General features: G+C 42.1%; 2 protein-coding genes across 7 annotated transcripts in view; both read left to right on the top strand.

The window, feature by feature from the left end:
• Positions 1-10,967, top strand: part of LOC123501583 — a 59,819-nt gene extending 48,852 nt beyond the window's left edge. For 3 of the 5 annotated variants that reach the window (XM_045250505.1, XM_045250507.1, XM_045250508.1), the window contains 14 exons: positions 1,396-1,546; positions 1,914-2,068; positions 2,332-2,535; positions 2,653-2,907; positions 3,494-3,624; positions 3,757-3,955; positions 4,491-4,589; positions 5,174-5,320; positions 5,479-5,727; positions 5,995-6,108; positions 6,487-6,677; positions 6,989-7,216; positions 7,508-7,769; positions 7,881-10,967. In XM_045250505.1, coding sequence (XP_045106440.1) covers positions 1,396-1,546; positions 1,914-2,068; positions 2,332-2,535; positions 2,653-2,907; positions 3,494-3,624; positions 3,757-3,955; positions 4,491-4,589; positions 5,174-5,320; positions 5,479-5,727; positions 5,995-6,108; positions 6,487-6,677; positions 6,989-7,216; positions 7,508-7,769; positions 7,881-8,021 — 2,526 coding nt within the window. In that variant the 3' untranslated portion in view covers positions 8,022-10,967. Of the gene's footprint in view, positions 1-1,395; positions 1,547-1,913; positions 2,069-2,331; positions 2,536-2,652; positions 2,908-3,493; positions 3,625-3,756; positions 3,956-4,490; positions 4,590-5,173; positions 5,321-5,478; positions 5,728-5,994; positions 6,109-6,486; positions 6,678-6,988; positions 7,217-7,507; positions 7,770-7,880 lie in introns of those variants that run through there. The other 2 variants (XM_045250509.1, XM_045250510.1) reach the window with 2 other exon arrangements.
• A 513-nt stretch (positions 10,968-11,480) lies between these two features.
• LOC123501256 (cell death protein 3-like) overlaps positions 11,481-12,500 on the top strand; it is a 15,982-nt gene continuing 14,962 nt past the window's right edge. Inside the window, exon 1 of one of the 2 annotated variants that reach the window (XM_045249993.1) lies at positions 11,481-11,586. The gene's annotated coding sequence lies outside the window, so the exon portion shown is untranslated. The remainder of the gene's footprint in view (positions 11,587-12,500) is intronic. The other variant, XM_045249997.1, reaches the window with a different exon arrangement.

The raw sequence follows: 12,500 nt of genomic DNA, 5'->3' as shown, positions 1-12,500 counted from the left end.
ACCCAAAGATCGGTCTATGTGCTCTGAGCTCGCTCCATAATGGGGAAGACTGGCTGGGTGACCAGAAGGCAACCGTGGTGAATTACACACACACACACTAGTAGAGAAATCAAAGCAAATTGGATTGATCAAGATAAACAGAGACAAAAACAAAATAATCTTACCTCAAATCCTCAACACTTGAAGTTGATACAGTTGGATTGACAAAGCATCACACATTTCAAATTTTGCCAAGCTGCCGACAGGTCTTGAATTAAACCCTCATTTAACATTGGACATTTATGCTTTACAGAACTGAAGCCACCACCAGTCTCCTTCATTAGTCCTGACCCTAAACACACACAAGCTGTTACTGCTTTGCTTTAGGGTACCAAGGCTTCGATATGTAAATAATTCCCATGTTCGCTGTTGTAATATGTGTCACTTTAGAATCACATGCACGTCACAAGTACAGGACATCTTTTTTTATTTGATTTATTGCCACAGATTACACTGAGACCCAAGGAGTTATACACAATACACATGCACCTCACCTTTGATGATACTCACACTCTGTTGCTTTGTACATACTCTGGCTCACAAAAGTACTTCACCATAGCATCCCTTATAAGAAGTTGAGAGCATTTTCCATACATTTCCAGCCATGAGTCACTAGTATAGCACAGTAAAGCATTCCTCTGTATATGTTTTTTTTTTTTTTTTTTTTTTATGTGTGTGTGTGTGTGTGTGTGTGTGTGTTTTTTTTTTTGTTTGAATAGTTGTGAGAATATTGAGATGAAAATATGATGCTGAGTAACTTAATGGAAGACAATAATCAATGGGTTTTGTTAAAGGTGAAAAGATGAAGACAGAAACCACTCAAGACTAAGGAATTTTTATTTTTGAAGAGAGTTTAATAGGCAAGCTCAGAAAAGCAAGTGATAGTGAAAGTTCTTGGGTTGTCATCTTGGCTTGTGTTAGTTGCCTGTTAGTTACAAAGAGCAGCTGGAATGATGTGGAGGCGAGGTGTGAATGTGTGGGTATGGGGAAGGCTGTGTGTGCATGCTGATAGAAGCTTGCAAGTTCATGTCTATAGATATGAGTGTGATCTACATGATTCACAAATGGTTTATGAGATTTAGGGAAACCATAGATTTGTAATTTTATATTTTATGGAGAATTCATTAGTTTTGTGATAACTTTTTATGCAGTTTTGATTTGTAAGTGTGAGAATTGATGAATGAGAGTTTTTTTACTTTATAACTTGAAATTTGTAAGTTGAATTTTCATAAATTGAGATTCACCAATACCTGAGTGCCTGAGTGTCAACCTGTTACACATTAATTGAGATCACTTATTCCTGAACCCTTGTCTGACTTGATCTAACCCTTCCTCTCCCCACTAATCCTCCCTCAGCATGAGTTCCTGACCCTGATGTGCCTTGAGTGCCATGTTGCCACAAGACCCCACCTGCTGCCTGACCCTCAGTTTGACCCCATCTCTGCCCTGGTATTCTCCATCACTCAGGACCTCCCCCCAGAGCATCCCAGCCCCCGGGACTTGAAAGGTGTGTTTGCTCATGACCACCGGTGTGTACATTTGTGTGGATACAAGGAAATTTTCCGTTTACATCATACTCACTCTCACTCAGACATTGACACTCCAAACTCCACTTCCTCTTTTTTTTTTTTTTTTCCATGTAGGCTTTTTATAGGAATTTATGGACTAAAAGGGGTACTTTTTGGAGTACCTCCTATCTAAAAGCCCACCCACTAGGAAACTTGCCCTAAGTGAGGAGTGAGGAAGCCCAACCTACACTCAGACCATGGACAGGATTTGAACCTGTGTGCTTGGAGACACCTCAGACCCCAAAGCACACAGAGTTCCACTTCCTCAGTGCACACATTACTAACTCATTTACTCATTCATTCCAGGTGCAGTCGTGGTGAGCAGTGGAGGCTGCGACCTGGTGACCTGCACGGGACTCACTGACCTGGCGGTGCTCCACGTAGACTCTGAGTCAGACCTGCTGGAGGAAGTGGTTCGCCTCGTCACCACCTGGGACCCGGACATGCTGGTGGGATATGAGGTAGGTTTCCATACTCAGATACAAGATGGTATGTCACTTCCCTCTGTGCTTCTTTTATTGTGTGCTTCAGTTTGTGTAACTTTGCAATGTGGTTGATAAGTGGACTGTCTTTCCTTTTGCTCTATTTTTTAAGGACATTATGATATCTGGAAATAAATTTGTGTATGTAAATGTCATTTGTGTTGTTTGTGTTTGTGTATCTGTGTATGTGTGCATGTGCATAAGTTTCCAGGCTAACTTTGTACATTCCCTGTGTACATCAGGTGCAGCAAGGCTCCTGGGGATACCTGCTGGAGCGGGGTTTGGCACTTGGGGCAGAAATAGTGGCACGCCTCTCTCGAGTGCCGGAGGGAACCAGGGCAAGCCACCACCTGGAGGAAGAAGATGAGTACGGGGCCGACCACACCTCACAGATCCACCTGGCGGGCCGAGTGGTGCTCAATGTGTGGAGGTTGATGCGAGCGGAGGTGAGACTCAGAAATATTGTACTGTAAACACAGCAAGGTTAGGTTTGACTGAATTTTGGGCAATAAAGTGACATATTGCTGATGTCTCTTTTCCATCTATCTCTGGTGTTTCATCAGGTGGCACTTCAGAGCTACACCCTGGAGAGTGTGGCCTACCACGTTCTGCACACCCGTATCCCAACCTTCTCATGTGACCAGCTGAAGACGTGGTGGCTCAGCGACACCACCCGCTGGCGTGCCCTCGGCCACTATCTGACTCGCTGCCGCCTCACCTTCGACCTCCTTCACAACCTGGACCTGGTTCCTCGCACCGCCGAACTGGCTCGTCTCTTTGGAATCCAATTCTATGATGTTCTGTCCAGGGGCTCCCAGGTATGTGTCTCAGCTTTAGTACAGTCAACCCTCAGCTATCACGACTTTCGCTATCGCGTTTTATTGCTATCACGCACCCATGAAAAGCTGCTAAAATTTCATTACCGCGACCTCAGATGCCTGCTATCGCGCGCCCAGCCATGACGTCATGGGATATCTGAGCACTCATTGGCCAAAACTGCCTTCCTGCCAAGATCAATTCGGCTATCGCGTTTTCGGCTATAGCGCGGCTATTTTGGCCCCAATTGGGCGCGATAGCCGAGGGTTAAGTGTATTGATATTCTGCATGTAGAAGCAAGAAAGATGCTCAATCAGTTGACAGCCTATTTTTATTTTGCTTTGAGAATATTGATAACCTTTCTAAAGCCTTGTAGTTAATTCATTCATACATATTGTAGGCAAGCTGTTCTGTCTTGGCATTGCAGGAACAAGAGCACAAAGGTAATTCTTGGTTCACTCATTTCATCTTTTTAGTCACAGTTCAAACTCACAGAATGTTAGAGCAGTATTCATCCCTGCCTCTCTCTTCATCCTCCACTCCATCCACATCCTCCTCACCTTCCTGTCACACTCGTCTCCTCCACAGTTCCGGGTGGAGTCCATGATGCTGAGGCTGTCCCGGGGGAGGAACATGGTGGCCCTCTCCCCTAGCATTCACCAGAGGGCAGCCATGAAAGCACCAGAGTGGATTGCCCTCACTATGGAGCCCCTGTCAAGGTATGTACGTGTGTGTGTCTGTGCATTGACTTATTTGTATCAGCAGGGAAAATGCCAACCTGATATAAGAAATGCATGAAAAGAAGAGAAATATTGAATGATTTTGGCAATATATAACCAATCACTTTCCAGATTCTACACGGAGCCAGTGGTGGTGCTGGACTTCCAGAGCCTCTACCCGTCTGTCATGATCGCCTACAATTACTGCTATTCCACCTGCCTTGGCCGCATCCACCTGCTCCACAGCCCACCAGAGGTCCCCTACACCTTTGGCACCTCACACCTCCGCCTGCCATCCGATCCTAAAAGCCTTTTGGAGTTAGTGGATGAGGTGAGAGAGAGAGAGAGAGAGAATCAGAGGCCAATAGACAACCAGATTGATAAACAGATCCCTTTCCTTTGTTCAACTTCCCATAACTTTTACCTTTTATTTCTTTTCTTCAATTCAGATATCTTCTATTGTTTGCTATATTCCATTTTCTTTTTCTTTTCCCATTTTCTCTTCAGTTTCTACTTCAGTTCCACCAGATTGTTTTGTATCCAAATCTGTTCTTTGAAGAAATGTGCTCTAACCCATCCATCTCTCCCTCACCCCCCCTTACCTTACACTTTTCCCTATCTTCCATCTTTAGTCCCTGGTTTCAGTCTACATTCCTTAAAACATCGCCAATGCATCCCATTTCATTCAATTCCTGTCTTCTCTCCTTCCAAACTCCCTATTCACTTTTCTTTGACTCTACTCATTCCAATTCACTCCTTATCCATACCCTTTCATTCACTCCTCTCTCCAGTACCTCTCTTCTGCATGTCCATCTTGTCCCATTCACTCTCTATCTGGTCCTTTAACACTCTCCACCTTCACTCAGATGAGCATTTCGCCCTGTGGTGTCGCGTTCCTGCCGTCACGAGTGAGGCGTGGGGTGCTGCCTATCATGCTGGAGGAAATACTCAACACAAGGCTCATGGTAGGTAAAGCAGGTCAGGGTGCAGGATGTGGAAAGGTTGGGGTGGAGGTTAAGGAGGTCAGATGTTGGGAAAAAGTCAAGGAGTGAGGGTCTGCTGGTGAGAATGTTTTGAATTGGTTAGGATTTGTTTGTTGGTGGTTAGATATAAGTGGTATGTTTTTTTTTTTTTTTTTTTATTATTTTTTTTTAGCATTATACCTTTTTTTTTTCTCTCCATTGCTGCCTCTAATATTGTCTCCCACCCTCTATTTTTTTGTCTTTAATTCTATTTTTTTTTATGTATTATCTTATATTTTTACATTGTCTATTTTTCTTTCATCTTCCCTTTTTATTGTTTTCTCTTTCTATAAGTTTTTTTTTTTTTTTTTTTTTCACATCCTACTTCTTCTTCTATCCTTTCATATTTGTTTGTCTTTCAACACCTCTCATTCTCCATTCTAATTGCTGCTTCTTTTTCCATCCCTGCTTGTTCCTAATCATCACTTTCTATTTCCACATTTGTAACCATCTTAGTGTGCAGGGCCATGCAATCCTGTTGGTGGGATGGCAGATATGAACTAATCACCTGTCTCTTCCTGTTGCAGGTGAAGGCATCCCTCAAGAAGTGTAGTGAAGACAATGCTTCGCTCCGACGCGTCCTGCACTCTCGCCAACTCGGCCTCAAGCTCATAGCAAATGTCACCTACGGCTACACCAGCGCCAACTTCTCTGGACGCATGCCTTGTACTGAGGTGAGGAAGGGGGAGGGACTAGCATGGGTCAAGTTTTTTTTAATAAGAATGATGATAATTATTTGAGAATTTGCATATAACACTTTCATTAATTGAGATTCACATTTATTTCTTGTATTTCTTTTCCATTATCTCTATTCTCTCACTTTGTTATCCAGGTTGGGGACAGCGTAGTGAGCAAAGGTCGTGAAATCCTGGAGCGTTCCATCCAGCTCGTCAACTCCCACCCCACCTGGGCAGCTCAGGTAGTGTACGGAGACACCGACTCACTCTTTGTGCACCTGCCAGGGAGGAGCCGCAGCCAGGCCTTCACCATCGGACAGGAGATTGCTGCCACTGTCACCAAGATGTACCCTAAACCTGTTAAACTCAAATTTGAAAAGGTGTACCTGCCCTGCATCCTCCAGGTAAGAGAGAGAGAGAGAGAGAGACTGACAGAAAGAAGTAACATTTTTGGGATGTTAATATTTTGTTCCAGAAAGAATGAAAGCTAGGAACTCAGATGTGACTTCAGTGAATCCATATGGGCATAATTATGAGAGGAGTGTATATGTGTGTAGGTGACTGCCATAGATATTGAGGAATGTTATCCTGGTGTATAGGTAGAAAGGCCAAAGATTCTTCACATCCCTCTCTTCATCTCTGCATTTCATTGTCTTTGCCTGCCCCAACAGACCAAGAAGCGCTATGCAGGCTACATGTACGAGGCCCCTGACCAGGAGGAGCCAATCTTTGATGCAAAGGGCATTGAGACGGTGCGGAGAGATGGTTGCCCTGCTGTTGCTAAGGTTAGTTAGTCATCACCGCCTTTTCAGTCATCACAATTTATCCTTTTGTATGTCCTTTGATTTCTGTGTCATTTTTGTTTTTTTGTCATTTCTTTTTTCTTTTTTTTTTTATGTGGTTTTATTATCCTTTGAGTTTATTTTTGTAGATTTTTTGGGGTTGTTTTGTAAGTATGTGTCTTGTCTCCCATTTCCTGCAGTTTTCATGATCTCAGTTCTGTAGCAAATATTCTCTATTAACCATTTCATTGTCACCTGTCACACTATCTCTTCATTCTTGCTTCACTAAAGGAGCTGCCACATGTACTCCTGATGGCTTCTGGCAGCTTTCCTTATTTTCTTATGTTATGTTCTTACTTTCATCTGTACATTATCACACAGGTCTTGGAGAAGTCCCTCCATTTGCTGTTTGAACGCAAGGATGTGTCTCTTGTAAAGCAGTATGTGCAGCGTCAACTCCTCAAGGTGCTGCAGGGACGAGTCTCTCTCCAAGACCTGACTTTTGCTAAGGAGTACCGGGGTGCCCGGGGCTACAAGCCAGGTGCTTGCGTCCCTGCCCTGCACCTCGCCAGGTTAGTGTTTGCATCTTGCTCTGTTGTGTGTTGTGGTTTTGTCAGACTAATTTCTTGTAATAATGCCTTTGTTTTTTTATTTTTGTTATTTGATTTTGTATGTATGTCTTGGTTTGCATTCTTTCTTCCTCTAATATTTCTAATGTTTCTTTTGTCACACACTAACATTGTTAGAGTGAAAGTACACTCTATTGTTTGGTCATATTCCATTTACATAGAGAATACCATCACACACTCACACATACATAGACACAGATGTAGACATGTACACACACACACATAGACCTCACACAGCTTTGCTCCGTTGACAGACAGTGGACACGTCGTGACCCAAGAAAAGAACCAAGGACAGGGGAGAGAGTGCCTTACGTCATTATTTATGGTGCCCCTGGACTCCCCCTCATCCAGCTGGTCCGTTGTCCCTCCACTGTGCTGGCAGATGCTTCCCTAAGGCTTAATGCAACTTACTACATCACACAAGCCATTCTGCCACCCCTCCATCGCTGCCTGGCGCTGCTGGGGGTGGACGTCAACACCTGGTGAGGGGGATGTAGGTGGTTTAAGCTCAATTAGTCACCATGCATAATTGTTTTTTAATCAGATGTTGCTTTAATTTCACCATTGCCCAATTTATAGAGTATTTATATAAGGTGTACTGCATTTGTGTGGTATTATCTATTGAGTCTTCTTGTCTGTTACCAGTTATTTTGGTTAGCCACCCACATGCTAAGTCTTGTAACTGTTGCTCATTCAGTCTTAAATACATGTTGGTATTGCAATCACCTTAGTTCACCATCATCTTCACCATACCTCTATCATCACCCACACAGGTACACAGAACTGCCTCGACCCTCCACCCTCACCTCCATCACTCCCCTGCCTGGCCCCTCCTCTAGCACCTCCATCGCCCACTACTTCACCCCTGTGGCCTGTGTGGGATGCGGGGCAGCCACCACCTTGGCTCCAACTGGAAAGGGGGCAGTAGGAGGCCAAGGGCTGTGTGGACGGTGCAAGGCCAGTCCCCAGGAGACAGTGGTGCGGCTCGGGGAGAGGATCCGCACCTATGAGAGGGCTGTTGACCACATCCAGCAGGTGAGTTGTGTCAGATGTCATTTGTTCATATTTACATTTATACAGTCGTGACACACTAGGGGTTAATGATATATTGCATGCCACTTTCCTGTCACTGCTTTGTGTTCTTAGGTGTGTGAGGCGTGTGTTGGGTGTTGCCTGCAGGAGGTGGAGTGCATCTCCCTGGACTGTCCTCTCACCCACCGCCGTACAGTGGCCACCCGGGACCTCCATGCTGCTCACCAACTCCGCGTGCTACTGGATGATTTCTAAGTCGGCCAGTGCTCAGCCATGCAGCACCCTGCTAGAGATTAAGTCTTGGCCAGCTAATCTAGCAAGTGTGATTATTAGGGTGATATAATGAGTCCATTTTTCCTTTATAATGACTGTTTTGCTGACGTGTCTGCAGCCAAGGTGGCAAGGCAGTGTGTAAGGTAAGTCACTGAGCAGTCAGGCAGGTGCTTGTCAGTGCTCATATCTAATCTTTTAAGTCAAACCAGCCAAGATATAGAAGTAAATTAGTTTGTAAAAACACAAACACATTAATGTAGACACACATTCATATACACACACTCATGATAAGGACCTTATCCCAAACTCATCATCCCCCTTCCTGTACCCAAATCACAAAAGTCCAGCCACTACTCACTACTCAGAGGCTTGAGGTAGAGGACAGAAAGGAGGAGAAGACAAGCCTGATTCATTGCCTCTGTGGACCACTTATGTCACTGTGCTGTGTTAGGTCAGTGGCTGCCTGTCATGATCACCATGTGAGGAGAGGTGCATTACTGACCACAAGGCTGTGTGTCGCTGTGACTATGAGATTGAAGTGCTTACACTCCGTACATGTGTCTGTGTCTTGTCAGGTGTCTAAGCCAGACACATCCTTGGGCCCCTGGTGTGGCTTGTAGCAGCCCAAGGCATCCTGAGTTGTTCTTGGCTGTGATGAGGGACATGTGGCCTGTGTGCAGCAAACCTTTGGTGGGAGCCCTTTGTTCAGGGGCATCCAGAGACTTTGAAGGCCTTAGGGAAGCCTCACAAGAGGTGACTCCATCTATGATAATATTACATGGTGCCCCCTGAAATTTATTCCTGTCAGGACATTCATGTTGACAGTGCAGCATTGTATATGCAAACCTTTATCACATCACTATTACCGGTTCTGTATAACTAATATTTTGATGCTTGCAATGACAGCACTACAAAGTTTATCATATATATAGTATATACATATATATTTATCTTTTCTCATGTTTTATTGATGCCATTTTAGATCATGTGTGTGTTCATGTGTTCTTTAGGGAACCGTGCTGTGGAATCTACTATGCCTTTTATGCATGATGTTTAATGCCGTCTGTCACAGGGTTCGTTGGTGTTACTGGTATTCATGCTGGCACTTACTGGAGTCTGTGGTGCCACTTAACTGTTGTTAGTGCCACCAGTCCATTCTGTTGTGTGGCACCACCATATGCAATCTGCATGTCCATTGCCAACACCACTTTGGAAGTAATCACCACTGGGGGGGATTCTTGGTGTCTTTGCTGTATTTATTGGTGTTGTTCATAGCATTTGTTGGTGCAGTTTACATATATTTTTAATGACAAATCTGTTGACGTACAAGCTGGTGTTTGACATTGGTAAGGTGTGTGTTTGTAATGATGGTCTTTATTTTTAAGTAGGATTTATTGTTACTCATTGGAACTTTGAGTATTTACTGATGAAACTGATCCCTAAGTTTTCATTATCATTGCTACCCATTATTATTATTATTGCTGTTATGAACGAGAATGCCAGTCTGGCATATAAAAAGATTTTTCCCATATTTATTTATTGATTTATTATTATAAGTAGTACTACTATTATTACTACTCCCAAAAAAGACAGTTGATCTCGAAGTGGATGTGCGAAATACTATTGTTCTGTTGTTATTGTTGTAATTGATACTATTACCACATTATTATTACTACATATTATTATTATTATTATTATTATTATTATTATTATTATTATTATTATTATTATTATTGTTATTATTATTATTGTGTGCATTTGTATTACACTATTTTCTGAAGCTTTTGCTGCCTTCTTTTTCTTCTTTTTTTCTTCTTCTGTGTGTGTGTGTGTGTGTGTGTGTGTGTGTGTGTGTGTGTGTGTGTGTGTGTGTGTGTGTGTGTGTGTGTGTGTGTGTGTGTGTGTGTGTGTGTGTGTGTGTGTGTGTGTGTGTGTATAGCTATTATTTAGTTTTGAAGAGTACAAATGCATATTCATGTTTACATAGTCATATATTAACACATATATTAACACTTTTCTATGGTATGTGTGGACGTGAAACACACACACACAAAATAAAAATACCTATTACTAATAGTAATAAATTAATCAATAAAATCAATAGCTTTCAGACTCTTAAGTGTGTGTGTGTGTGTGTGTTTGTGTGTGTGTGTGAGTGTGTGTGAGTGAACATGCATATCAGGGATCTAACAAACTATTGTAATTACTATATAATACTAAACACATCTTTCTCATATTTGCACACACACACACACACACACACACACACACACACACACACACACACACACACACACACACACACACACACACACACACACACACACACACACACATCTCCAGCTTACTACACATGAGGTTTGATAATCCCTGGTGTGTATGTGAGAGAGAGGATACCCAGCCCTGTCCTGCCTTCTTCCACCACCCAACCAATCTTGCCAAGGCTTTCCTAACTCATGTTTCAAAATTATCCACACATTTGTCTTTTTTTTTTTTTTTTTCCCATATTATTTCAAAGATGTGAAAACTGTAATGGAGAGTAAATATTGCACATAGCATCATCACAGTTGACAAGTCTTGCTCTAGTTCATATTACTCATGTCTGCAGCAACACAGTACTTATTGACTCATTGGAAGAGAAGGAGAGGCAATGATAGGAGTTACAGGTCATAATTCACAATAGTTAGCAATAACTTGATGTACCAAAGAGATTACTATTACCTGCATTAATGTCAACTCAGTACGGCATATACCTCTGGGTGGGGGTGGATTAGGGCAGGGGAAAGGCTGGCCAGGCTGCCTCTTGCTTCTACTAATAAGGTATGCAAATGTACATACATACCTGAGAAATGTATATAAGAATTATTTATGGAAGTATATGGTGTAACTTTTTTTACTGTTGAATATAAAAGACAACTGCTCAATTTCTTGATGTGTTTCATTTACCCACAATTTAGGTGTGGAATAATGTGTGTGTGTGTGTGTGTGTGCTGGGGTGTCCAAGGATGGTGAGTTTTCCATTAGAATGTAGCTGTGCTGGGTTCATAGGAAAGAGATGGAATGTGGAAATATTCAAGTTATTAATGAAAGAAAAAAGTTATGAAGGTGGTGTGCTTATTGAAGTTATTGTTGGACAGATTGTAACAGTCTTAGTTTTAAATTAAAAGGAGAGAAAAAGAGAGACAGTAATGCCTCAATAGGATTCATTTAGCATATTTGTTGTTAGTTTACTATTCTTTTGTATTATTACTTCTAGTACTATCGCTTGTATGTTACCTTTGTTGCATGTGTTCCCATGCTGCAGTGCCTATAGTATTACTTTAAAATGTCAAACAATGCCACTCTCTATTTATGTACCATTTATATGTTACTATTCATTATTTTTACATTCTTATTCTTTATGGCATTGTGTTAAGGTATGTCTCTCTCTCTCTCTCTCTCTCTCTCTCTCTCTCTCTCTCTCTCCAATCAGTGGGCAGCCCGTGCTACACTGTCGCTGCTTGAATGCTGAGACGAGACACTGCCGTGGTATTGGTGTATGGTGTTGGTGAGTACATATAGCCTTAACATTAGTGTTCTATGTTTCTCGCTGAGACAAAAGAGCGAAAAGACTGAAGTGTTTCGTAGGAAATACCAGGATGTTTCCAAGGTCGTAGGCGGTCGTTGCCACCATGGTAACTGTAAATAGCGATTCAGCCGGGCACTGCTGACCATCACATTGTGACATCTGTGCTATTTTACGTAGCGCTGAAAGATGGACATCGACACATGTATGAGATTAGATTAGATATATTATATGTGTGCAAATAGATAAAGTGATTAGGACAGTAACAATACATAAAGCACTTAATAATTTGCTTGCTTTGATGTAAATTATTCATAATGTGATACGTGCGATCAATGATATTGTGCATGACCGCATGGGAGACACACACAAAGACTTTCCTCAAGGTTAGAGGATTTTCAAATTGCTCAAGACGTGAATAGCAATGTACGATAAGTATGTTATATTTACGATACTTATCAAGTTATTAATATGCCTATTTAGTGTTTATAGGATTTCAAATTAACCTAATTGAGGAATAATGTGCGATGATGTATGATTTATTTCATGAGTCGTTTTTCGCCGTAAATGGAGATAAACAGGAGACACTAATAATGTTTTTTTCCTTAGTAACAGTTAGTATTTTCATGCATAATGATGTAGCATAATGTAATGTTTGTCTGCATTTCTTATATTTTTGGGTGTGTTTGATGTGTAATTTGTTGGACATTCTTGATTATTGGAATTGTGTTTAATTCTACCTACCTGTTATAGTTAATTCTCTCTCTCTCTCTCTCTCTCTCTCTCTCTCTCTCTCTCTCTCTCTCTCTCTCTCTCTCTCTGTGTGTGTGTGTTGATCTATTAGTAATGGTATGGAAGGATGGTGACGATGTGATGATATCGACACCCACGCGTCA

Source organism: Portunus trituberculatus, chromosome 9 (genome assembly GCF_017591435.1).
Source record: "Portunus trituberculatus isolate SZX2019 chromosome 9, ASM1759143v1, whole genome shotgun sequence".
Lineage (NCBI taxonomy): Eukaryota > Metazoa > Arthropoda > Malacostraca > Decapoda > Portunidae > Portunus > Portunus trituberculatus.
Note: the sequence above shows the minus strand (reverse complement) of the source record. Positions and strands in the feature narration are given on the sequence as shown.